Source organism: Podarcis vaucheri (assembly GCF_965113315.1).
Source record: "Podarcis vaucheri genome assembly, chromosome: 1".
NCBI classification, from domain to species: Eukaryota; Metazoa; Chordata; class Lepidosauria; order Squamata; family Lacertidae; genus Podarcis; species Podarcis vaucheri.
In genome coordinates, this window is record NC_138759.1 from 53,057,120 (window position 1) to 53,084,414 (window position 27,295).

The window sequence follows — 27,295 nt, forward strand, 5'->3', positions numbered from 1 at the left end:
CTGGGGGCAGAGATCAGGCGGGGGCATGGCTGGTGTGCCTCCCAGGGGTGTGGCACCTGGTGCGGTGGGGGTTTGTGGCACATGTCTGGGGGGCAGCCACGATGGTACCCCCCTCCCTGATGGTGCCAGGGCGGTGCTCTCCCCCCACTCCCCGTTCCTCCGCCAGTGGCTGTGGAAACCCAGCCTGATGGGCGGGGTATAAATAAATAAATAATACCTTGTTTTTTAAAGTTTGATGTTTTGTTGTGTTTTATATGTTGTAAGCTGCTCAGAGTGGCACTTCCCCTGCAAGTGTATCTAGGAGCATAGGATATTATTGTCTTATACCAGGTCAGGCTGCTCCTTTGCCTGGTTTTATCTGTACCAGAGGTGGGTGAACCTGTGGCCTTTAAGATGTTGTTTGGGCTCTGAGTCTTATCAGCCCTAACCAGCATGACCAATAATGTGGGATGATCGGAGCTGTAGTTGAGCAATATTTGGAGGGCCACAGATTCCTCATTCCTGGTCTACACCAACTGGCATTGACTGACCAGGGTACAACAGAAGTCTTTTCCAGCTGCACCTGAAGATGGCAGGGATTGAACTCATCTACAGGCAAAACATACGTTCTACCAACAAGCTTCTGCATCTCCCCCCCCCCAAGCTTTTACATGGACATGAGATATATAGCCACACAAGTTGGATCAGGGTTGGGCAACCATATCAAAGAATCATAGAACTGTAGAGTTGGAAGGGACCACAAGGGTCATCTAATCCAACCCTCTGCAATGCCTTGTAGCCTGGGATGTGAATATGTAATGGGCTACCAATGTTAGTTTTTGTGAGTCTTGTTGGCCAACAAGTGGCTCTCCCCTTTTAGAGTAAAGGATGATGTGATTTTGGTTACGCCACCATTCTGCTCTTTGCTTTGCCCAGAAGCTAGCAGGCAGCAATCTGAATTTCTGCCATGGAATGGTTGACATTGTCCTACATATCGGAACGATTTCCTCCTTGTGAAAAGAGACTGTCCAAATTTGTGATATAGCTGCTGTGTTCTCCCCACCCCCCTCATAATGGAGGAGTTGGGTACACAGTTACTTTTTCTGGAAAGCCTACCACAGGCATATGGAGAATTACACTTTGCTGTTTGGCATTTTAAATATCTGTGAACAGGATGGGATTGGGGAGAAAGATTTCCTTCTGTCCGTTTTTCATCTTTTGGCAATACATTCATGCTTTGCAACTAGATTAGCCAGTAGGCCAACTGGGAGCTGAATGCTGCAACTACCTTCCAAAGCTTGCCATTGCCTCGCTTTATTGTGAAATCTGCTGAGCCATAAACTACTCTGCTTGTAAGAGGCATGCAGGTAAATATTCTCCCCCCTCCACCCACTGCCCCCCTCCACCCACTGAATTGTCAACTCATTTCCCTCCCCTCCCCTCCTCTTAAAGACATGGTTTGGGACATTTGCAGATTTATATTTGTGGATCAGGCCCAAGACTTGCATACTTGATTCCAACTTAGTCTGTAGTACCACTCACCTAAGCACACACTTGCCTCTTATGGTTTGCCCATTAAATTTTCTTGCATTCCTACTTAGCTTGACTGATGGAAGAGACTAGCACTGTGCAACACTCAAGCGAGCAAATCATTTTTTTCCACCTGAGACTTGGAATGAACTTGTGTGCTCCATAGTACTAGTGAGTGAGCAATGGCTCATGGTCTCCCCCTAGCAGAGAGACAGTGTTCTGCTGTTTGTTTGTAAAAATATGGATGAACCTGTGTTCTTTTTCTCTGCCTGCTTGGGGAGTAATGTGTGTATGTGGACATCTAGTGAAGGGAATATGATGGATTGTCTGGGATATGATGGATTGTCTGGATACAATTCATTGTTACCACAGATTAACAGTTTTTGACAGCTTTCTTTATTATTAACTGATTTCATATCTTCCATTACTTCCCCTTTAAAAGTAAGCTTTTGTTGAATGTAAGATCTAGTATACTTCATATAGGAGTGCATTGTTTCAGTACTGATGGAACATTTTTTTCTTTTAGCTGTTTTTTAATAAATAAATAAGATTGTTCACAAGTGGAAAAATGGTATGCATTCTCATAATTTGGTCTTAATCTGTACAACACTGAGTTGCTTCACCAAGGAAACCTTTGTTGGTATTTGGCATCTTGGCAGAGAATGCTTTTAGTTTTGTCTAGGCATTAAGGTTGGTGTCCTGATATCTTACTAAATAGCTAGAAATAATACTGTATTTCATGAATGGGTTAAGTTTGAGTTGGTTCTGCTATGACCACTACTACTGTCAAAGTTCTTCAGGTTAGATTTTCTACTGTAGCAGATTTAAAATAAAACTTTTTTTGTACATGTCAGTGTCATTGAAAACTCTTCACTTTGCTTTGAAGAAAGTGAGGTGTTATGTTCATTCACAGATTTCATATTCTATAGGTAAATGGAGGAACAGGTTTTTTTTAAAAAAAAGTGGGCAGGGGGATGATATTGTCTTGGCATCTGTATGTTAACTTTATTAAGAGACTATGATAGCAACAGCAAGATTTTTTGCCCTAAAGTTCCCTGGAGTGCGTAGGCTGCTTAATAACCATCCCCCCATTCATGTGAAAGGTAGTTCATATCAATTTGTCTATAAAGTGTTCATTGTTAACAGATAAATTACTCAGATAGTGACTCTTTCAGACATCATACCTAACCATGGTTTAGGTTTTAACTGCTTTGAGATTTTAATCACTTTGAGGTGTGTGTGTTTTTAAACATCAAGTGAGTGGTATATAAATTTTTATACAATAAAATAAAATGAATAACCTTACCTCTGACTGAGCTTCCAGCATGCAACAAACCATGGTTTGGACCTGCTTGTCCACTTTCATTTTCTGTTCTCTTAGTTCTGCAAGTTCATATCTGCATTTGTGGTACAGCAACCTAAAGAGTGATGACTGCATAATTTGTCAGTTTGGATACCATGCCAAACCACATGGTTTCAAAGTCTGGTTTGCCAGATAATTGTAAACTATGATTTATCAGTCTGGCATCAAACTTGAAAATGTGTGCATGTAACCATCAACAGTAGTTACAATAAACTAACACTTTTTCTAAAATCAGCATTTTTCATGTAAATTATTTAATAGTTTTATTGTTGGAGCTTTTTAGGGGTGATCGTTTCTGGACAGGTTTCTCTACCTATCCTGTCTGTGATACTGAATAAGGCTGGAAAACACCCCTTGACTTCCTTATGTGTAGCTGAGATCACTTTCTTTCTCTGTTCTACCTAAGATTGGGGCAAGTGGGGCTCCCCAGATTTGTGGATTAATTACCTTGAGTTGGAGAAGCAAACTCTTCTGGTTACTTCCAGGCAGAGCCCAATCTATTGTTCGCTTTCACCTCCTCTTTTTGAGCACGTAGCCTGGACACAAGTTCAGACATGCAAGGTAGAGAGATCTTTGGGTTATGCAAAATATCCAGTCAAATCCAGGTCCCTAATAAAAATGGTTTATTTAATGTTTATAGTCGGAAGGAGGGGGAATAAGTAGCAGCCTAAAAAGAAACAACACATTTCTAGATTTGGAACCTAGTCAAACTAAAAGAAAATTGACCAATTTGCTTGCAAAGTGCAAGAGTCTCTCCTATATTAGATGCTAGATGACCTTTTGGAGGAAAGCAGCTGAATTTTATCTCCCTAGAGTCAAAGTAGGTGGGTAGGATTGACAGGTGGAGGGGAATTTGCTACGGGGAGCTCCAGGTAAACAACACATAAGCTGGAAGCCTGTGATTTACACTTGCCAACAGCCCAGTTAGGTGGGATGAGGAAGTGTGAATCAAAAATGTTTCCTTCTGATCCCTGACAGACAAGCTCACTGTGGGGGAAATACTATCCTGGGATGCTTTGTATGTAAGAGAAGAGAATTTCTGAGATGGCAAGGCTATCTTACTGGGGCTAGGTAGAGAGATTCGTACATAGGCAGGTGTAGTGTGTTCAGCCTGTCATCAAAGTGCTTTATAAAGGTTTATAATAAAAATATGAAACAAGATTGCGTAATAACCCTATGTGTGTATATTCTGTATTCATGGATGTGGAATATTGCTTAACTCGCAGTCCTTATATACAGAGTATGGAATTAACTGCTTTGTTTCTGTTTGCTGAAAAATGTAGTGGAAACCATGATCACTGGATTTTGCAACTTCCTTACAATGCATAGCTGTCCTTATGTACAGTTTAGCTAGAAATTTCAGAATGGCAAAGAGAAATACATAGAGGAGTGATAGTGTTCAGTGCTTCTTATGCCTCATGCAGTATTTTATTGACTTTTTAAAGGTATTTGAAATGGCTTCTTAGAGCAAAAAGCCAAAGGGACATAACTGAATAAAATAAACTGCTCTGTAAAAATATTAGCCTGCAGAATATGAACGCTATGTGTGATAGTGTAAAGGAGGTAAATCTTACTTGGTGCATCAACAAATATACAGTTGCCAGGCATGTATACAGAACATTGTTGCTAGCATAAAATTGTAATTATGACCTTAATACTGTGAAGAGGCTTGCATGTACATGGTTTTTAAAAATCATTTTTGCAATATTGTGAAATGTCTTGTGGAAGTATGAGAACTACAACTTTGGGAATATGTTGCATGGTTTCCAGGATATCCCTTTTATGGCTTTGCTTCTTGGAGGGAATTGCAGATGAACAGAATCTGGGTTTAAAATGTACTGTACTACAATTGCTGAAATACTGTGCTATGTGAAATTATATCTGCATAGGGTCGTCATAACATTTGGTAAGAGAATGCATCATTGCTTATAATGTAGCCTCAGAGTTGCGGGACCTGTAGCTGAACTCTGACTCCCATAAGCCACAGATATTTTGCCCAGTGGTCTGGTTGATTGGAGTTGTAGGTCCACAACATAGGGGGATCCACAAGGTCTCCGCTCATGCAGTATGACTACTTATCAGTCGGGGGAGGGGGGATCTGGTCCTAGCTGCAGCGCAAGGAATTGCCTGTTTGGCTCCTCTCTGGAGGAATTAAAACACTGGGTTTATGCGGTGGTTTATTTGTTTTGTTTTTAATGAGGTGCCAGTACTCATGTATTCCAGCTTTTAAGGAAACAACTTTTAATAATTTTGTGCCATTCAGCACTGTGCTGTTTAGTATACTTATTTTACATAATTTTAATTCTGTTATAGTTTAATTATTTTTAACTATTATCTTCTATATGTTTTTAGCTATCTGTGTTTAACCCATGTTGTTTTAATTTTTATGAGCCATCTTGAGTCCCAGTTCTGGGGAAAAGGCGGAATATAAAATAAATATATTGATAAAAGTGCTATGGGTGCCATGGGAAGCAAAAAAAAATGAGATGCTGGAACTTGGTACTGCTGAGTAAAAAGAAAGAAAAACAATAATATTGGGCTTATATCCATATAGGAGTGTCATTTTTAAAAAAAGTTATTCTGAATCCCTCAAAATTAATAGTAGTACTTAGACATTTGAAATATTTTTTTCCATCTCTGATTTGAGGACTTGTATTATATCAGAACCATGGTGTGGCAGATGTTTAGATTGTTCATATAAACCTTCCTGCCACTGAGAATATGAAAAGTGCCATGAATTGGGGAGGGGGGGGAGGTTGCATTTTCTATGAGACTTCATGTCCCTTTGGCGTCTGGTGGCTGACACTTTTAGGATTCTTCTTCTTTTGCCCGGCATGTAGACCTGTGGTCTTCTACATTTTCAGACTTAGGACCCACTTGGGGACCCATTTGGGGACACTTTTCCTAACTTGTTTCCATATATTTATATGGCAGTACTGCTGCTATTGTGACCCATCTGCCCATGACCGGGTTGTGGGTCCTGGCCCACCAGTTAAAGGTCAGTGTCATGGACTGCAAAGTTTTCTTAGCCTTTTCTATTAAAACTCATTGCTTATTTCCCATAAAACTCATAAAATTAATAAAATTCCCATTTTACTGTCTCCCAGACTTAAGAAGCCAAGGACCATGCTTTCTTCTTTCAGGAATGGGAAGTTGCTGAGCCTGCCAGTTAAACGCAAAGCCAAACTTTCATTTTTGTTGCAAGTCACCTCTTAAAGTAGTAACGGGCCACTTTTGTTTTAGTGGTAATAGATAGGGTGATGTAAGGGAGAAAAGTAGATGACTAGATGGCTGGGGAAACAGACTGCATCTCTGTACAGTGGTACCTTGGGTTACAAACACCTTGCACAGTGGTACCTTGGGTTACAAACACCTCGGGTTACAAACACTTTGGGTTACAGACTCCGCTAACCCAGAAGCACTACTTCAGGTTAACAACTTTGCCCCAGGATGAGAACAGCAATCGCACGGCGGTGGCAGCAGGAGACCCCATTAGCTAAAGTGGTATCTCAGGTTAAGAACGGTTTCAGGTTAAGAAAGGACCTCTGGAACTAATTAAGTTCGTAACCAGAGGTACCACTGTATTTACTTTCTTGTCAGGGTGACACCCAAAGGTTATATAGCCTCTTAGTTTTTACTTTGCACAGTGCTGTCATCGTCTGTATTAGCTTGTGAAACTTAAGGCGCCAATTAAGTGATGGTTTAGATGGCTGCATGCATGACTGTATAAAATAGCTTCAGCTGTGTTAGGAATATTATTATCATTATTATTGATTTATTAATTGCCTTCTGAACAACCATCTCAAGGTGATACACACTAAAGATAATTCCACAGAAAAGGGGCAGCCAAACTGAAAGCCATTCCCGGAGTTACTGCAGAGTGGGCTTTTGAGATCTTTGGAACTTGCATGAGAAACTCTTAAGTAGTTTCTCAAGTAACCTTGTCCTGACTGTACAGTATATGTTAGTACCATCACCTTGATTGGCCTGGGAGCAGATTGGCAGCCTGTGCAAATCTCACAAGCAGAGTGTTATATGTTAATGGTAGTTTACCTCCACATGCAACCTAGTCACTGTGTTCTGCATCAGCTTCAGTCTCCAGACCAACCCCAAGGGTAGCCATACATAGAGTGCACTGCAGTAATCCAACTGTGCGATTGTCAATGCATGGAGAAGTGTGGTCCAACTTTCTCATTTCAGTAATGGCCATAGCTCTCTTACCAACTGAAATTTTAAAAGGCACTGGGCTGTTGGAAGTTGTAGCTGAAAACATCTGGAGGTTGGGGAAGGCTGCACTAGCCATTAATTCCCTCTGATGTAACAACTGTGGGTTGTATCCTACTTGGAGTTAGACCCACTGAAATTACTAAAACTACGTTAGTCATGTTTATTTCATCAGGTCTGTTCTGAATAGAACTAGCATTGAATACCACCCTATAACTGCTTCCGGAATTGCAGTAATCCCATTAAAATCAGATCCCTAATTCATGTTGTTTCCAAGCAGGATTCTACTCTTTAAAGATGTCTCTAGACATTAATTCTTCAAGTATGATAGCAAAAAGATGAATAATTGTGAACAGAGTGCCAGAATAACTTTATTTTAAGATGCCAACATGAAGACTCCTTAAATTTTTATTTCTTTTTAGGCTGCACCTTAAACTTGTAGAACAGCCGTAAGGTTTTTCAGGGTGTGGGGCTAAGAACTGAAATAAACCTAAAATGTTGTGTCAATAATTTAATGTGTTGCTGTTAATGCACCCTGACTTCTTTTGGTAATTCTGTGTAGGCTGATGAATGATTTTGTTCTCGTGCAGAAAATGTGGAATGCATAGTTTAGCATTATAGGCTAGGGGTGGTGAGAAAACTTGTTATAGCAGGTGCCGGAACCTAAAAACCTAAAAAAGTCTGTTTTTGGTTGCAAAGAGGGAAGTTACAAAAGTTTGATTTAATAAGTGAGTGAGTCGAGTATGGGTGACAACATAGCTGTTGGAGAGCATCTGTACAGCATAGAAATGAACACACAGGGAGAAGGAAATATAAAACCAGTTGAATCAGAGTTGAATCTTCACTGAATGCAAGAGGGGGGGAAACTAATTTTGCCATGTCTGGCAGCCCAAATGTTAGTCAGAACTCCAGACTAGGAACTCATTCTCATTATCTTCAACAGTGTAAATGGAGAGAGCTGTTCTGACTTGTTCACACCTAGTGATAACATGGGGAGACCTCTAGTAGCTCAGCAGGTTTGTTGTATTTGGAGTGTGAGCAGAATTTATGCAGGAGGCTGCATTGTACTTTTTTAACTTCTAGTGCTAAGAATTTCTAAGCGATTCTTACTTGAATCTTGAACAGTTATTTAAATTTCATGATTCTAAGTAGCCCAAATGTTTTCTTTTCCTGTTTCAAATACTGTTTCTTCTTTTTTACTTAAGAAAATTAACTAGACCAAGAAAAATATCAGAATTCACAATACTGCAAAAGCAAATGTTAAATTGAAAAAGACACCACTGTTTAACCTACATTTTGTGCATCAGTATATGTGTTTATAAGTGATATGTATATATAAAAAAACCTTGATAGAGAGCTGCTTTAACAAAATTTTGTGGTTTTGAACTAGTTCATATGTAACATTTAACCATAGTTTTAAATTATAGCTTAATGTACACATGTTGTTTGTTGTTCCCCTGCTGGCTGCAGGGAGGAAACAAGCCCAAATAATTCAGAGTCTGGTTTGTCCTGATATGCGAACCCAAGTTTGCTGCTCTCTATAAACTATGAGTAGTATGCCAATGACAAACCCAAATAATAGCAGGGGATTGTATGTCGGTTTACCCTCTCTCTTTCAAATTGTAATACCCAATATGACTTACAAATAGTTTTTTAAAATTTTTTATTAAATATATATTTAATAATAAAACAAAACAAATATTCTACCATACAGCCAAATACAGTACTACTAAAGTTTAGTCTCTTCCCCCCCTCCTCCGGTTGTCTCTAATTGGTTTAATTTGCTTTGGATTGGGTATTTTGTATATATGGTTTTATTGTTCTGTACAGTGCCATGAAGTTTTATGAAAGCTAATATAAAAATATTTTGATCAGATAGAATGACAGCAATAGCTCAGAGACAGCACCCATTAAAAAACAAAAACAGAGAAGTTTTTGCTTGTTGCTTATCTGATTTTTCTGAGGTAGCATTCCAGAGGTGGAATACCACAACTGAAATGGTACCCTTCACCTCTGAACACAGAAGCACTCTGCAGGGCCAGTGTGGTGTAGTGGCTAAGAGTGGTAGACTCATAATCTAGTGAACCGGGTTCGCGTCCCCGCTCCTCCTCATGCAGCTGCTGGGTGACCTTGGGCCAGTCACACTTCTTTGAAGTCTCTCAGCCCCACTCACCTCACAGAGTGGGGAGAATGTTAGCCGCTTTGAGACTCCTTCGGGTAGTGATAAATCGGGATATCAAATCCAAACTCTTCTTCCTCTTATTATTGTTGATTATCATAGTGAATAGGCAGGATCATATGGGAAGAGATGGTACTTCAGATACATGGTCCCAGATTGTTCAGGTCAAAGCCAATATTTCAAACTCTACTGATCTACAATCAGTGTAGATTTTTCAGTGTTGGGTTAGTAACTTTACTATCAATTTTTGACTTGGTTAGCATTTAAGATACATCCACGTACACTGGTACCTTGGTTCTCAAACTTAATCCATTCCGGAAGTCTGTTCCAAAACCAAGGCACACTTTCCCATAGAAAGTAATGCAAAATGGATTAATCTGTTCCAAACTTTTAAAAACAACCCCTAAAACAGCAATTTAACATTAATTTTACTGTCTAACGAGACCATTGATCCATAAAATGTAAGCAATAAACAATGTACTGTAGTCACACAATCAAGCAATCAATCAATAGCTAAACTGGGTTCCACACAGTCACAAAAAAGAGCCACAAAACAAAAACGGAAAATAAATAGCAAAAAACAGACAGACCTCAGCATAACACTCAAAATGGAAATGTGGCACTCAAATTGGAAGCGTAACACTCAAAACAGAGCACGTTCGGCTGCCGAACAAAGTTCGCAAACCGGAACACTTACCGTATTTTTTGCCCTATAGGATGCAGTTTTCCCCCTCCAAAAATGAAGGGGAAATGTGTGTGCGTCCTATGGGGCGAATGCAGGCTTTCGCTGAAGCCTGGAGAGCGAGAGGGGTCGGTGCGCACCGACCCCTCACGCTCTCCAGGCTTCGCACACCTCTCCGCAAGCAGCGGGAGCCCAGCGCTGGGCTCCCGCTGCTTGCGGAGAGTTGCCTGCATGCTGAAGTCTGCGCGCGCTGAGCTCAGCGCGTCCAGGCTTCGCAGACCTCTCCGCAAGCAGCGGGAGCGCTCCCATGGCTTGCAGAGAGCTGCCTGTTTGGGGGCTGGGGTCGGGGGAAGCTCGAGCTTCCCCCGCCCCAGCCCCGTGCCTGGGGGGGAAATAATTCCCCCCCTTTATTTCCCCCCAAAAAACTAGGTGCGCCTTATGAGATGGTGTGTCCTATAGGGCGAAAAATACGGTACTTCCGGGTTTGCAGTGTTTGGGTTCCAAGTTGTTTGAGTACCAAGGCACTTGAGAACCCAGGTACCACTGTACATCACATTTTAGGAATCTAACCATAACACTGCAGATCACTGTGGCAAAATGATATTTATTCAAGAGGCTATATGATTGGCGCGCTAAATTAGATTGATGAAAGATGCAGGGCTTTTTTTCAGCCAGAGCTCAGCTCTGGAACCTCTCAGGTGGGCACCACTGACATTCTATGAGGACAAAGAACCATAAAGGTGGCCTCTATGGTAAAGAAAAGCAGAGTTTTAGTAAAGGAGTATCACAGAATACATAAAGGGATAAGGCTATTCCACTGAAAACCGAAACCTGGAATTCAGGTTAAACCTATAGTAGACAAGTAGAAAGGGGCCTAATCAGATGTTCCTTCATCCCAATAATTGTACTTGGAGAGAACCTGGAAGTGGGCCATAGGCTTGTACACTTCCTGCCCTATCCCCTATCACTGTGTGGAAATGAGCAAATGAACCAGGAAATCCTGCATTCAAATAAACTTGGGATTGCCTGATTCATTTGTGCAGCTCCGGAGCTTTTCCTACGTATAATGAAACAAGCACTAGATATTATTTGGTTTATTATGTATGTCACCTTTTGGGGTCAAACCATCCCAATGTAGCTTCCAGCAGTTATATGCCAATGATATATGATGCACAATAAATTTAAAACCAGAAAAACACAATTACAGGTAATCACCGATAGTATTAAAGCAACACTCAGTGTATTTGGTTTCCATAAGACCACAAAAATAAAGCAGCACAAGAAATACAGCATAAAAGCCCTAACTGCTGAGTATATGTATGTCTGTGTTTTGGCAGATTAGTGCACTCTGATTACAGTATCTAGCAAATATGTATTTTGCATGGAGTAATGCAGCATGAGTATGACCAAACTGCGGGAGGCAGTGGAAGACAGGAGGGCCTGGCGTGCTCTGGTCCATGGGGTCATGAAGAGTCGGACATGACTAAACGACTAAACAAAACAAACAATGCAACTAAACCTAAAATGTTTGAACAAAGCAGCTACTAGTGATCTGAATATTAGTTTTGTCTATGTATGACATCACTGAAGATCTTATTAAACAGTGACATTATTTGATTCATGTGTAGAAGCTGAAACCTGTTTTTAAAGTGTAACTACCACCATCCATATACGGTAATGAAAATTGTAAGTTTTCTCAGATCTTTGCATTATTGTTCCCACTTGAGACTGCTGTCCTCTACAGAGAGAGCTTGCAAGATCTAGCCTACTTTTACTACTAGTTTGTAATGTATAAAAAGGAATGTTTAGTAATTTGGGACCAGGGTAGTCATGTTATTAATTTAAGAATGTCTCATTATCCTGTCAATTTTATTTGTAACAGAAAATACTTTTAGATATAAATTCATCCATTTAACAGGTATTCATTTAAATGTGTTTCATTGTATTTGGTTTCCATGGAAATGGTGTACAGCTAATGTTATTTATAAGGTGAAAGTAAAATAGGGTGTCTAATGGGACCCCCTGCTGCTCTGATGAGGAGACTTTGGGGGGGGGGAAATAAAGGCTCGTGGGATTTTGAACAAAGTTTAATGGAAGTCTCTTGTAACTGCTTGTAAAAGACCAGCATTAGCAGTAAACAAATACTTCATGGTGATTAGGAAAACATACATTGAGTTTCCCTCACCACTTATATTCCTCTTCTTTATTTTTCTAAACTTTTATTTTGTATGTATAGGACTAAATGTTAATGGAAATTAAGAAGAGCTTTCAAAAACCTCCATGCATAGCTGAAAGTTAAGATTATGAAAATCTCCATTACAGTCACTTGTTTTCACATGTATATAATTGTTTTAAGTATTTGTTTCTGCTGACAGCCTCAATTATTGGCTTCCTTCTTAAATGGCTTTTTAAAAAAACAGGCAAAACTTTCAGTCATCAATTACATACATGAAAAATGCTTCTGTTGAAGTGTTTTTGCTGCTTTCTGCTTTGTCAGCCTTACACCAAAGAGTTTTCTGAATGTAGAAATTTCATTTGGCTTGCTCCTACTTCCCAAAGTTGCTTACCACTTTGTTCAACAATGCATACTTTAATACAGATGTATAATATAGTGGGTGTAGCAGGAAGGAAGCATTGTGCTGTTCCTATTCGAGCCTCTGGGTTTGTTTTGCTTTCATTTTGAGACTTTTTCTTGTCCTTCATACAATTTATTAATTTTTGTTTAACCTTTTATCTAACACCATAATTGAAGAAGCAAAAGGGTTCCCACTCTGCTTTTCATTTATATGTTCCTGTATCACCTCTCCCTGTTAATATTTGCATTTAGGATCCCCCCCCCAACAGCCTGAATTGGTTGGATGTTTCTGGCAGGTGCTTTGTTGAGATTTATATATTCTTGGCAAGAAGAATGGAATCGCAAAGTGCAGTGGTAGCACTCTTGATGTTTTCTGCCCCAAAGAAGGCACAAGCTCTGATGTGATTCCTTTGTGGCTACCTATCTAAATTGCCCTCCTCACTCAGGGACTGCCTTGAGATTCCCAATGCAGGGATATATTGGAAAACATCACGGCAGGCATAGCCTGTTTCCTCTCAACTTGTTTAATAAAGAAAGAATGCCAACTCTATGGGCCTCCCATAAGCTATGCTATTATTCAGATGTTTGTGATCAGTTCCATTCCTGGGGTATCCATGCTCCTATATGGAACTTTGGAATCATTTTAAAAAATAAAATAAAAAATAAGTGTATCCCCTTGGAGTTGACACAATTGGGAACTCTCTATTCTTAATTTGCTTTTGTTTTCGCTTTTAAACTGTTTAATACTTGTTCTTAGTTTCTAGGTATTGATGCGTACCACTCGTTGGTAGATAGATGGATAGATAATGCACACTTCGTTGACTCTTGGGTCCTTTCCAATGGCCCCATTGAATCAGAGGTAAATCATCTGTGGCCATGTTCAGAGTTTTACTTTTGCTTGGACAATGTGGTATCTACAACAGCAATATACTGTACTCTTCCATGTATAAGATGAGGTTTTTTATTGAAAAATTATGTTAGAAATTGGGGGTTGTCTTATACACAGATAGTGCATAGGGGGAATGTGGGATTGGTTGCTGCCGCGAGCCAGAGATTGTCAGCGGCTATTGGGCATGTTGTTGTTGGCTGTGGCAAGAGCTGGTGTTGATTTGCTGTTGCTGCAGCAGTTGGGCAGGCGATTGTCGGCTTCTGCCGGCGAGGGGACAGATGATAGGTGGCTTTTGTGACGCGTGTGCGTGGCAGTGTAGGTCAGGTGGGTGAGTGATTGTCAGCATTCCCCCCTGAAAAAAGCTCAACAACTCTGGGCAATCTCCCCCCATTTTCTTAGTTTGGAGTCCCCCAAAATAGGGGGCGTCTTATACACGGGGACATGTTATACACGGAAAAATAGGTTAATTTGCATGTAGCTAGTCTTCCTCTTTTGTGGATAAAACATGCAATATCCATTCTTATTAAATTCTGATGCTGAACTATTATTAGAGTAGTTTTGTGCATTGGTTGAACACTTTCTCCATGATTAGACGAACTAGATATTAAAGGAAACACATGATTACTGCTAAAAACAGCAACCCCTGTCCTAATAGTTCAATTTATTTTCCACTTTTCCACAGTAGTCTGTGCCCAAAGCAGCACACAGTAAACATCAGCTTACTGTGTTAATTGTGTTTTATTTTGATAAAACACAATTTTGTTTTTAAAACATCAATTTACTGCATTGTAGTGAAGTTTTCCCCATCCCATCATGCTTCAGTGGCTTCTGTTTCTAGACAGTATTACTGTGCATTATTCCCACAACAGAAGCTTGAGAGATGATGTCTCAACTGTACACATGAAATAAGTAGCAACTGTGCAGTTGTTGTACTGAAAAGCCAAGTCCTTAAGCTTTGTATGGGAGCCACTATCTTCACTGTCTTCCTTTCCGATCACACAGCTTGAGGATTTCAAGTCCATCTTCTAGAGGGTATTGATGGCTGCACCTTTACATGTAATGTTTTTCCTGCACAGAAACTAGTATTGGTATAGAGCAAAATATATACACATGTGTCTTATGTATACAGTTTATTCATTTTCTTATTACTACAAACTCTTGTGTGTGCATTGGCTTATCCCTGTGAAGGTAAAAATGTATGTAAAGTAGTCTTGTGTTATTGAGATGATTATTTCTCTTCTACTCCTATGTCTGATCCAGGATGCTGGAGGAAGCAAGAGCAGATGTCTAGTAGATACTAATCCTTCAGCTTTGTCAACCACTATGCCCTCAGTCATATTCTTACCATATGGCTGTATCTTATTGGGAGTTAAGTTTACTTATGGATTCCAATTCTGATCTCAAAGATCCCTATCCCCGTGTTTTTATCGTTGCTCCGACTTCAAAATCATCCTCATGCCTCTGTAACATTATTTTGACATGCCTACTGCCCTTTCTCCAAGTGGCTCTTGTAATATTTTCAGAACTGTTTAGAAGACAAGTAGAGGCACTGCAATAACCATGTGTGGCTTCATAACAAGGGACAGTTTCCCTTTTGTTTCTGAAAAGAATATTTTTAAGGATTGACTGTATTCCAGAAAACCAAGTTTGAAGATTAGGTCTTCTGACCCTCCTGATAACCACAGCTGCAGATATCACAGTATATTGGCCTCTTATCCAAGGAATGTTCTGGGGAAGGAGTAAACAAATACAGTGCCTGAACTTCAAAGAGCATTTCCTGATGGAAAACACGTTCAGAACAAAATAGAAACATATTACAGAAATGTGGAGTACTTTGCTTTTTGCAAATGGAATAGCCATGTGACTATTTCGTAATGTATATTGGATTTGTGATTATCGCTCGTCTGGACGATGGCTGGGCATTTTTGCTGTTGTAGCACACAGAGTGGAATGGACATGGCGACTTTCCTGTCCCTTTTTTAGTCGCATTGTTTTGTTTTCCTGCTCAGCCCAATCTTGTTCATGTTTCTTAGAAGAAAGTTCCACTGTGTTCAGTATGACTGTAAGATTATGTAAACTTTCCTTGGAGTGTGATGGAAAGTATGGAAATGTCTGAAAAGTAGCATCACTCCTGTGTAGTGAAGCCATCAAACGCCTGCTTTGCTATCCTGCCAGCTGTAAATAAATGCAGACTGGATTTGCTGCATGATCAGAATTTGTTTTCAAATCCTACTTGACTGCAAGAAGTGAAGTTACAGGGAACCAGGCAGAGGGCCTTCCCTATAGTGGCACCTGCCCTGTGGAACACCCACCCGTCAGATGTCAAATAGCTAAATAATTACACAACTTTTCAAAGACATCAGAAGACGGTCCTGCATCAGGAAGCTTTTAATGTTTTATATCTCACTGTTTTAATATTATGTGGGAGACCACCCAGAATGGCTGGAGGAATCCGATTGGATGGGTGGGGTGTAAGTTAATAATAGTAATAATAATAATAATTGATAATAATAATAGTAATACCAACTTCTGCGCATTTTGCACAGGTAGTTGCACTCAGTGATATCATGCAATGATATACTTGAGTTCCTCTCAGATAGTCTTCCTGTAGAAAGGAAACAAGCTGCCTTTCTGAAGTGTACATGGACACTCTGAAAAGGTATGCTATGAGTTCAAAGGAAAGTTCAGAAACATTGATAAGTTTTTTTAAAAAAAATCTGCACTCCTCCTTTCTTATTGTGTTTGTTGAGTTGTCCATTGAGCAGATTTCTCCATGTTTTTATTCACAGCAGCATAGAAATAAAACTGATTTTTGAAGTTTTTTGAAGATCTTTGTTTTAAGCAGAATTATTTCATATTGAATTTCAGTTAGAGTAAGTGTCCTTTCCCTGGCTTAAAGTACCTAAATCTAATCTGAACAACTTTGTCTGCATTCATAATACCTTAAAAACTCACTGACATTTTAGTAAACCCTGCTTTTTATGTAAAAGAATAAATCAGGACAAGAAAGTAATCTTAGGTTGTGCATTATAATTATGCCATTGTGGGTCTCTTTTGTAGTATTGTTCAGACTATGAACCTTTGGACTGTTGATTAAATTGCATGGACATTTATTTTCTATGACATTGTGAAATGCTCTTCTGCAGAGGAAGTACCTACTTTTCTTCCTGTGTGGTTCTAAGCACATCTTCACATATAATGGGTGTGCTTAGCGCCATAAGAACATAAGATGATCTTGCTGGATCAGGCCAATGGCCCATCTAGCCCAGTATCCTGTTCTCACAGTGGCTAGCTAGATACCTGTGGGAAATCTGCAAGCACAAGAACACTCTCCCCTCCACAGTTTCTAGCAACTGGTATTTGGAAGCATACTATATACTGCCTCTGATTGTGGAGGCAGAGCATAGCCACCAGGGCTGTGGGAGCGAATTCTATAGTTGTTTTATGTGCTGCACGAAGAAGTACTTTCTGTGTGTGTGTGTGTGTGTGTGTGCGCGCGCGCGCGCGCGCGCGCATACAGAGCCAAATAGAAATACTTACTTTCATAATTGCTTCCCTAAGCAGAAATAAATTCTGTGGCTCAAAGGCTATGAAGGTTGAATAAACAGGGGTCTGGGGCTATGCTCCTGGTATTGTAAAAGCTTACTTTTGTTGCAAACACAGATTTCATTTATTACAGCAACCAATCAGTAACTACATGAATTAAAAAGTTGGAAACTTGCTTTTATCAATCACATTCAATCCAGCCTTTTTCTTGGCGTTTTAATTTGGTTATAAAAATGATCCATCCTGTATAGGGACAACCTAACATGCGAATTGTACTTTCCAGCTGTGTTATTATTTGTGGTGTAGGAGCAATTTTCTGATCTTTTTAGAAAAATAATCCTTTTTTATGATTCACTTCTGAGTACTACTTAGCACTTCTTTTTTAGACTGATTCCTGCGCTTCATTCTTGCTCTTATGGTAGACTTCTCAGGAGGAACTATTGATAATATTTGGGAAGAGGGAGAGAACATTGTTGCACTGAGCTAAGGTTATAGATGCAACTAGAAGTGTGTTTATAGGAAATACAGGGTCTAATTCTCTCTAAGGTGAGAAGCCAGTGTGGTGTAGTGGTTAAGAGCGGTAGTCTCGTAATCTGGGAACCGGGTTCGCGTCTCCGCTCCTCCACATACAGCTGCTGGGTGACCTTGGGCCAGTCACACTTCTCTGAAGTTTCTCAGCCCCACTCACCTCACAGAGTGTTTGTTGTGGGGGAGGAAGGGAAAGGAGAATGTTAGCCGCTTTGAGACTCCTGAAGGGGAGTGAAAGGCGGGATATCAAATCCAAACTCTTCTTCTTCTTCTTCTTCTTCTTTGCCTGTACTTGACCACTTCAAACTGTAGGTGACGGTTCACATTTATGGAATGTTAGTCCACATCAAAAACTTGCATGTCAAAGGAGAGAGGTTCAGCTTATCCTTTTCTCTAATGTGCACCCCTCTCATGTGCAGAAGTATGTGTCCATGGAAGAGCATTTGATCATGCAAGCACTTACCTGTAGTCTGAAGCCCAATCGGAAGCCTGCCGCCTCCATGAAAACTAGTCTTTCGTGTGTCCACAAAGGAGATTGCTCCCTTGTAGTATAATCCCAGCTTCTTTGCCCATAGCCCAAGATGGATGAGATGAAAAGAATTAATTTTATTCTGTCTCTTTATTTTAGAGGAATATAATAGGTTTAAGCTTTATTACAGAGAGTCAATTTAAAATTCATATTTTTTTAAACTCCTATTTTTGTCATTGTTGAAAATGCATTGCTTGTTTGCTAGATAATTAGCTTTTAACTTAGTGTGGTTTTTTATTTTTTTTAAGCTGCACTTGCATAGAAATCGAAATTCAATTAAAATGCTCAAAAGCAGCATTTTAAAATTTGTTGCTATTAAATAAAATTACATTAAATGTGTTGGATTGTACACAAATGAAAGGAGAAATGTTTCTGTTAAGCAGAAACTGACAGTAGTAATTAAGGGAAAAGCTTTTTCTGCACAAGGAAAAAATGCAGTCCAGGTACCTTGGAGATGGAAACATTTTAATATCATGGCATTTTGTTGTTTTTGAGAGAAAAAGCTAGGTGACTGATTTTCACTCATCTGTCTGGACTCAGGGGGCCACTCTTAAGGTGGTGATAGCCTACTTCCTCTCCCTGCCTAAACCATTTTTTGTTGTTCTTTTGCCCAGTTTGCCATAGCCTTATTTACAAACAGGGCTAGCTGTCTAAAAACCTCTATGCATTTCCAATTCCTGACTGACAGCAACCTTGCTGGACACTAGACTGAATATACGTACATTCTGAACACACAAGAATAGTATAGCCACAAGCTTGACAAAATCTATACCATTTGACCCTGTTCACTGTGACCCAGAACAAGCACATTACATGTGACTCAAAGTTTTTCTGAATTAAAGCTTTCTCCTCTTTTAAAGTAGCTGCTATATTTCCGTTACTAAGCCGTGCTGGCTAGGCTACTGATGTTTGAAAACTGATCTCTGCTGACTTGGAGTTTAAAAACTTGTTCTGCTAAAATAAAAAGCAGATCTTGTCAGACTCCTTATAAAGCTTATATCCATGCTAAATTGATTAATTTCATTAAACAGATCCATAGTCAAAATGCTTCTTCAGACAAGTAGAGATACTAGAAGAAAACACCCAGCTGGGTGGTATTGCGCTTCTCAGAGAGGTTGTGGATGTACAAGAGGGAAATAGAAAAACACATTTTAATAAATAATACCTTCCTCCTGAAGAATATATCCAGTTCTGGAATGTTTTGGGACTTATTTTATTAAACAATACAATAATTTCACAACTATTAGTTTTAATCTCTGTATTGTTTGTTTTCAGTGCTGTGTTTCTAGAAAAAGAGGTACCAGAACTCACCATGAACCCCTCCCTTGTTTTCTTATAATGGCAATGGCACCCACCTGAAAGGTGCCAGAACTGAGTTCCAGTGAGTTCCAGCTGGAAAAAGCCCTGGTTTGTTTATTTTTAAAATGTTTCAACATGAGCATTTGAATGTTCTCTGAGTATAGAGATATGCAAAATTTGCTTTCTAGTATGTGAGAGCTTCTTGCTTAGTGGCACTTGGGTCATCTTGATTCTTGAGTCTTGCTTCTATAGTAACTACATAGGTGAGGTTGCATACAGAACTGATACAGAAGGAATTGATTTTTATTGGTATCTTTGGCAGTCTCATGTATGCTGCTTTGATTTACATGATTGAAGAAAGAAAAATATATAAGTGGAATAACAAGCATGTGTGTCAATGAATACCTCAGAATTCCACTCGTCAGATAATTTTAGCTCTGAACTACTTATCCTGAAATACATTTTTGTCACTTCATGTGCTTAAACATAACTGTTACAGGTATTTTGAGACGAGCAACAAAGTTTGGTAGAAAATATTCTGTTCTCCCCTGGTTGAAAAAGTATTAAATTTGAACTGCAGAACAAATATTGGGAGCCAAAGTTGGATTTAATAGTAATAAGTAATTTACACCATGCAGGGGAAAACACTTTCTAAAGGATAGAACTGTAGAGTTGGAAGGGACCACAAAGGTCATCTAGTTCAATCCCCTGCAATGCAGGAATCTTTTGCCCAACGTGAGGCTCGAACCCACAACCCTGAGATTAAGAGTCTCATGCTCTACTGACTGAGCTATATGATTTAGTTTGTTGTCTTTCTGCATAATTTTTTTGCCATGTGTGATACATATGTTTTCTGCATAAACTCCACGCAGTTACAGTATCTGCATCCCCTCTAACTACATAAACCACAACAGGAAGGGGTTGTCAGGTGCCTGAGCCAGCACTGTGCCCCAAGAGTCTGACTGCATCCATTCAAATTCATGCCCGACCCTTTAATCTAGTTATCAGGGCAGTTTGCATAAAATAAAGTACAAAAAAATTAAAACATGCACAGAGTAAAGCTGAAAGCAGATCTGTAAAGCAGCACAAGAAAAAGGTTTTAAGTCTGAAGCTACCTGGCAAATCTGTCTTTGGAGCTTTCTAGAGCTGGGGTGCTACCCATTTTCTATCAACCCACTATACTGCAGATGGTGGAGGAACTCTGAGAAGTCCCAAACTTTAAACGACAACATCAACATCTTGATTGGGGTCTAGAAACCTGCAATTGTGTGGTAGAAGATCCTGAATTTGCAGCAAGTTTGAGATAGTGTGGAGCTCCACAGTCCAGCTGCTTTCCTGCTCTTGTGTACATGAGCTTCCTCAAGTCTCTCACTTTTTTGTAGGGTGGAAAAAAATGAGAAGCATATAAGCTATACCTATATGACATAATGCTTATGTGATAAGATAGTCAAGAAACAAAGTGGCGGTGTCTTGTTGAGAATACTATGCACCCATGTCTCTTGGTTTAAATTGTGGATTTTTAAATTTTTAGATTAGCTGGTTCCAATTCACTGTTCTCTAGATCTTGGGTAGAAATTGCCACTATAGAATGGGCTATGTTGCCTTCCCTGAAGTCGTTAGGTAATGCCTCAAGTTGAAAAAAGAAGCCAAACTCAAAGATTGCAGTATTTTCTTCCTGTTGTATTTGTTTGTTTTTAAATGGTACTGGCTTTGTTCAGAATCTGAGTTATGGAGAAATAAAAGTCCAAACCGGCAAGTAGAGTCAATGAACAATAAGCACACAAAATATCATTAAGAATAACTGTTTGTGGTCTTTATTTAGCATCTTATGTTCTCATGCAGATAGGTCCTTAACTTTGAATGTAGGAGCAATAGAAATTTAACTCCCTTTCTTTGATGTTGGCTATTTCAAACTATGAGTAGTACTTGTGGGGTGGAGGCTGTGGTCTTAATTACAGTACTATGCCTATACATGGTCCCTAGCAATGCCAGGACCCAAGTTCCATTTAGTTTTCCTACCTGGATGCTTTTCAAACAGGCAGAGCAGACAGGCACAGCAGCCAGGACAACCATGGAGCAGGCAAGCTGTTTTGTTGTCATCTGGTCCAAGCTCTACATTTGTTTCTACACTGCCATTTTGTCTGCCATTTGCTTGGCTGGAGAGATGTCCCAGGCATATTGTAACTGAATACACCCCCCCCCCAATTCTGACATCTGTTGGCTGGGAAGCCTTTTAGCCAGGCCAACATGGGTGGCATCTCTCCAAAGGGAGGAGTTGCCTTTTGAAAACTGCTTTAAGTGTGCCACAAGGCCAAGTGTGCCACAAGGCACAAGTGTCATCCTAATGTTTGGAGGATAGGTAGGATCTTAAGGGTGTGGTTGTGGCAGGCTTTGTGCAGCCTAGGATAATTGGTAGACATTTGGCCTTTTAGGTGTTTTCTTCCTTCTTGGGATTCTGATTCTGATTTAATTTAGTTTTAATAAACATACAAGAATGAGGGAGATTGAATAGTTTCTACTTCACATCATTTTTGTCCATTTGGCAAAGGAATTTAAACTCCTTTCTGGTTTAGCACAGACTGTAATAGAGCTTTTCCCTGATATATTAAACTTACTTCTCTCTTTTTTCTGACTTGCCATAATTTCTTTAAAAATATTTGTTTGCCAGTCTGAATGCATTTTTTGTTAACTGTACTATCTGCTGATTCCTCCTTGTTTCTTTTTTGTAGGGGGGAAACAGAGCTGAAGAGAACACTTGTTTTCCAAAACTGGTAAGCTATTTTCTTTCTCCCCTCCCCCTTCTTTGGTTATGTTGAACTTCTAGTCAGAATAAACGTTTTGTTTAGTGAAATCCCTAAAATAAGCAATGAAGATTTATTGTGTAAAATGTTCATTTCTTATTCTAGTGTTTTAGATAAGGGACTTGAAGCACTTTCTGTCACATTCATGTCAAACTTGACCAAATAAATGAAAAGATGATAGGTACAATGTTCATTATTACAGTCGACTTGCAACTTGTGTGCATTTAACCAGCATGTAGTTACACAAATTGAACACATGCTTCCAGGGCCCTGGGAAGTTCTCACGTAGGCTTTGTGAGGTTCCTGCAAAATATTGTGGGAGCTTCCCAGAGCCAGTGCAAGAGCCTTCAAAGCCTTGTGGAGTGTTTGTGTGTGTGGTAAGGCCCGCTTAGTGTGACGGCTCCAGAAAGGTTTTGTGGGGGTGGTTCCTGGGTTGTTCTGGCTATATGCAATTTTGGCTCCATGTACAATCCCCAGAACCTAAGCCCACTCAAGTTTCAAGTCAACTGTATAGTTTTGTTTTGTTTTTAGTTAACTGATTTGTATGACCTGCTGAGCATTTTGATTTTGAAAGTCGTTCTAACTGCCTTATAAATTAGATGTAAGAAGAGCTGTTCTTGTTAATCTACTCATTCAATGTCATTTATTTGCACAAAGTACACTAATATTGATATACATCTGCCTAATTGCTACTTGTGAATGTATATATTGCCTCTTCTCATTTGTGTAATTTAATAAATCACTGTGAAAATAAGTTGCTTGGTCAAACTTGCTTCTGAATTAACATGTAGTTCTTAGCTCTTGAGCTTTTTAACACAGATATGCTGCAAGGGGATCCACTGTGTTGGGCACGTGCCCTCCATTACAAAGCCTTGAGATAAAAGACAAGAATCTTGTACAATATATGACAAGTTGATGTCCCCACCTGCTTTCCTGATAAAAGTAACATATATTTTGCAGCTGCAGCGTAAAGAACAGAATATTTCCTTTACTCTGAAGCAAGTGTTTGAAGGTGGTGGGGATTTAGTAACCTCAACAGCTCAAGAAAGTGGAGAAGGTAGAGAATGGAGTTGCAGACTCTACAGGAGGCTCTGAAAGTGGAAATTCAGGTTCACCAGGTAAATTGCATTCTCTGCCGTGTGTATCTTACTTGAAATAGTAAAAGGGGTTGTTCGACTTCAGAAGTTCAGACCAAATACTAATAGTTGCTTGATTCTTAAGTTCTGGTATGCTTGTAAGTATCATGCTATAGTGCACATTTTATCTGTTTTAATTTATTGACTTCATAGCCCACCATATATTGTGAGCTCAAAGTGGTTTTCATCTGCTTTCCCCAGATACGACACAAATACTTCTGTCCCCATGGTGCTTATAGTTGGAGTAATTTGGATAATTAAAAGCTTAGGGTATAAGAGAGCTAGAAGAAATTAAAAATTACAATTCATAAAGATAAAAAAGTGATTAAAGGGCTTAGTTGTATTTGTTGTCCCAATATTTTCTAGTCTCTCTAACTCATAGTTTTCTCTATTAGCTGAACTCACAATCCAAGTTTTCCCAAAGTTTGAGAAACAGAGCAAGCGTACAACAAACGGGCCCTTTGGAGTAGCAGCAACAGGTCTTACAATCTTTCTCCTCCCTTTCAGCTCATAAATTGCAGCTATTGAATCTAAATTTATCATCTCCAATCCTTATACAACATTAAAAAGAAAAAGAAATGTGGACTATATTGACTTCATTTCGTTTATGAATTGTTTTCCATGAACAACACCCTGAACAACAGAAACTTCACTTACAAATATCAACTTTACAAACGTACATAAAATTCAAAATAAAACCTTCACTTAAAAGGCTTATGGGGGCGAAGGAAGATCTTCCATAGTCACCAAGAAGATAATAGAGATGGTGCTTGTCTAATATTACTGAGAGGGCATTCTAGTGGGTAGGTAGGTGTTGCTAAAATGATTTCACAGGAAGTTTTGTGTAGAACTTTGGAAAATAGTAAGTACAGCATGTTTGAGCATGAAAGAGTGTGTTTTTTATTTATTTTTTAAAAAATTGTCTTATTCGTGTTTGGATTTTCAGAGCTCTAAGGACATAATCCTACTAAGTTAACAAGCTTTTCCTCTGAAGAAACACCTTTAAGACAATTCTTATAACTTTAGAAAAGAGTCATTAGAACCAACCTGGCCTGCATTTATTATCAGGACCTCGGCAGCTGAGCTGTGAGGAACATTTTCAGCTGTGTCAATTGGGTTTTCGGTGAACCCCCAGCATAGGTTAGGTAAGATTGCTATAGTCTATAGGGGTTCTAGTTTCCCTCCAGGATCTAATTCTGGCTGAGTCCCAATTTTAAGTGTTTGTAGCAGGTGTGGAACAGTAAGGACAGAGGAGAGAATTCTGTGAACTGACCACCTTGCTGTCTCCCTGCCTGAGCTGGTGCGAAATGGTCTCTAATTCAAGTGTTGAGGAACCTCTAAGCAATGCCAAGGCTTAGGGTGGTGGTTTATTATTTTCAGGGTGGTGGTGTTGCTGTGTTGTGATGGTGGTTAGGATTTGTTTCCCCTGAGTTATCCCAAAGCAATTTGCAATATAATAAAAACATATATAAAACAATTATATGTATAAAAACAGTTAAAGCAATTGCATATGTAAGACATTAAAAACAACAGCATCAATTATAAATATAAAAACAGTCTCAAAAAGCAGCACATACATAAAAACAATTCAGATCCAGTACAGTTACCAACTGGGATAAAGATCTCTATTTAAAAGCATTGTTGAAAGAGCCACTGAAAAGGCAATAAGAGAAGGTGCCTGCCATCCTTTAACTGCCATCCTCACAATTGTGGTTTGTTGAAACATGGCAACAGCCTATACATGTTATAGGCTACATTCCAGATTTTTTAAAAAAGATGATATGCTTCTCATATGTGCTGCATAGCATGGCAGGACAGAATCTCAAACAAAGATATACTCTGAATTTTCTGTCTTCCAGTGTGAACAGTTCATTCAGTGCTGATGACCGTGTTGAAAATATGTTATGAGCCAGTGGATCAGTTATATTTTACTTTGGGTACATTTCAAAGTGGTTTACTTCTAGATTTCAACATGGTTAACTCTAAACAATAGATGGCAGGCATGGTTTACTTATTGTACAGTGTACTTGTTTTAAGAACTCAGGTTTGACAATTTCCAGCCTGTTTCTAATGTCAAAGCAATAAACCAGCCTCTATTTCTGTGTTACTTGCTAGTAAGTTCAATTTTTGTGGAACTTTTATGTAATTTATGAAAGTGCTCAGTATAAAAATAATTTGAATGGAATCTAACTTAGCGTTAAATGAACATTCCACCCGTGCAAGAATTTCTCCTTGCATGGTGGGACATTCTACCCCTCTCCTCCTCCCTACGCTGTGGAGAACATTTATGCACATGGAAACTTGCAAATTGCTCAGAAAGTGCACAGTTCTACACCCCAAATGGAGCAGGTGAGGCCCACTAAGGTCAGTGGGAACTAGTCACGAGTAAATTTGTATAGATTTTTGTAATTGTGAAAGATCCATCAGACTTGGGATATTCATTGAGCATATTTTATAGCAAATAATCTTTGCTAGACAGATCCTGTCATTGACTGCATTGTTTGTATAGACATTGCTAACAACATTGTGGGTATCTCTGAATGTAAATTCAACTGCACAGTCAACTTTATCCTCTGAGACCTGAGTTCTTTTCAGACTAAATCAAAGCTCTTGTAGACAATGCTGACACCATTTTCTAACATTAAGGTAGATGCTGTGGGTCTGTACATAAATAAATATTTCTCTCATGTAGTTGACCAGCTCACTGGTAACACTGACTCATATGCAGACTGAGAAAAATGGTTGTGTGGAATTATTTACAAAAGTGAGACATTTACGACAAAACAAAATATGGAGAACAGTTCTTCACAAGTTGTGCATGGCTTGCCCTTACGCAGGACATGTAAATATAAAGGCCAACAGCTCTTGCCTTCGGATTACCAAACCATGTCAAACTTGTCCAGGATAATCTCTTAAGAGTTTGAGTTTGCATTTGAAGTAGTAGAATTAGCACTGAAAGAACAAGGTTTTTTGGAGAGATGTAGTTGATGGATCTTTCACATAGTTGCAATCATATACACGTTTATTTGGGACTAGGTGCATTTGAACTCTATGGGATTATCTGGTTTGTATGTGCTGTATGAGACTATTGTGTCAGTGATCTGCAAGCTTTCATATATGCAGATATAGCTGGAACCGAAATATTTTGATTCTAAATATAGTCTGCAAAAAACAGACCATTTTCAGGGAGCAACATATGTATGCGTCTGAAAACAATTATCCACCCATTATATGGTTTGTCAGGTCAGCTTGATTGTGTCAGTCATCATCTCCAACTGGAGATCAGCACTACAAAGCTGATAGCACTAACTATGTGATTGTCTTTTATGCATAGTTCCAGCTCAGTAACCAAGGCAATACATATAGCTCTGGATACTGGATATAGTGAAACAGCAAGTGAAAGCCTCAGTCTTTCACATGTATACGACTCTTGCTGGGTTGAATCCATGACTTTGCTTGCACAAATGTAAGCACCACTCATGTACAGGTTGTGGGTGAGGCACTCATTCCCTCACATCATGACATTGCGCACAATTTGGAAAAGCCTGACTGTCCTGGGGCAGTTTTCCAGTGGGCACAAGTGGCTGTGGGATAGGGAGACAACCCCCCCCCCCGTAAATGAATGTTGGAAGCACGTCCACTCATGTGGAGGTAAGTATTGGGTCTAAGTCTTTACGTATAGGTTTATGTACTGGCCCACCCCAGCTAAGGAAGGCATACGTCTGATACTTAAGTCTTTATTGACAAGAGAAGCATTTACAGCAGCTTCCACGGTACTCCAGGTACACATGTGCTTCTAGCCTCTAGGCAGTTGCCCACACGTCTGGGCCCTGTGGAGCGTTGCAACAACAGTGGGACCATGTACTCCACCTCCCCGCTGGCTTATATACCCTTCTCTGACGGGTTGCACACACATAACTTGAGACATCTCCTGAATGGAAGTTGTTGTGTCTCTTCCCTCTTCAAGTTCCTCCTGTTTCTAGGAGACAATGGCATAGAGGATGGTGAGGCCTGATCAGCCTCTTCCTCCACCTC

At 39.5% G+C, this 27,295-nt stretch overlaps 1 protein-coding gene across 5 annotated transcripts in view; it reads left to right on the top strand.

Moving 5' to 3' along the window:
* Positions 1–27,295, top strand: part of PHF21A (PHD finger protein 21A) — a 127,987-nt gene that overhangs the window by 19,621 nt on the left and 81,071 nt on the right. For all 5 annotated transcript variants that reach the window (XM_082225058.1, XM_082225057.1, XM_082225056.1 and 2 more), the window contains exons 2-3: positions 22,053–22,094; positions 23,085–23,242. In XM_082225058.1, coding sequence (XP_082081184.1) covers positions 23,189–23,242 — 54 coding nt within the window. In that variant the 5' untranslated portion in view covers positions 22,053–22,094; positions 23,085–23,188. The remainder of the gene's footprint in view (positions 1–22,052; positions 22,095–23,084; positions 23,243–27,295) is intronic.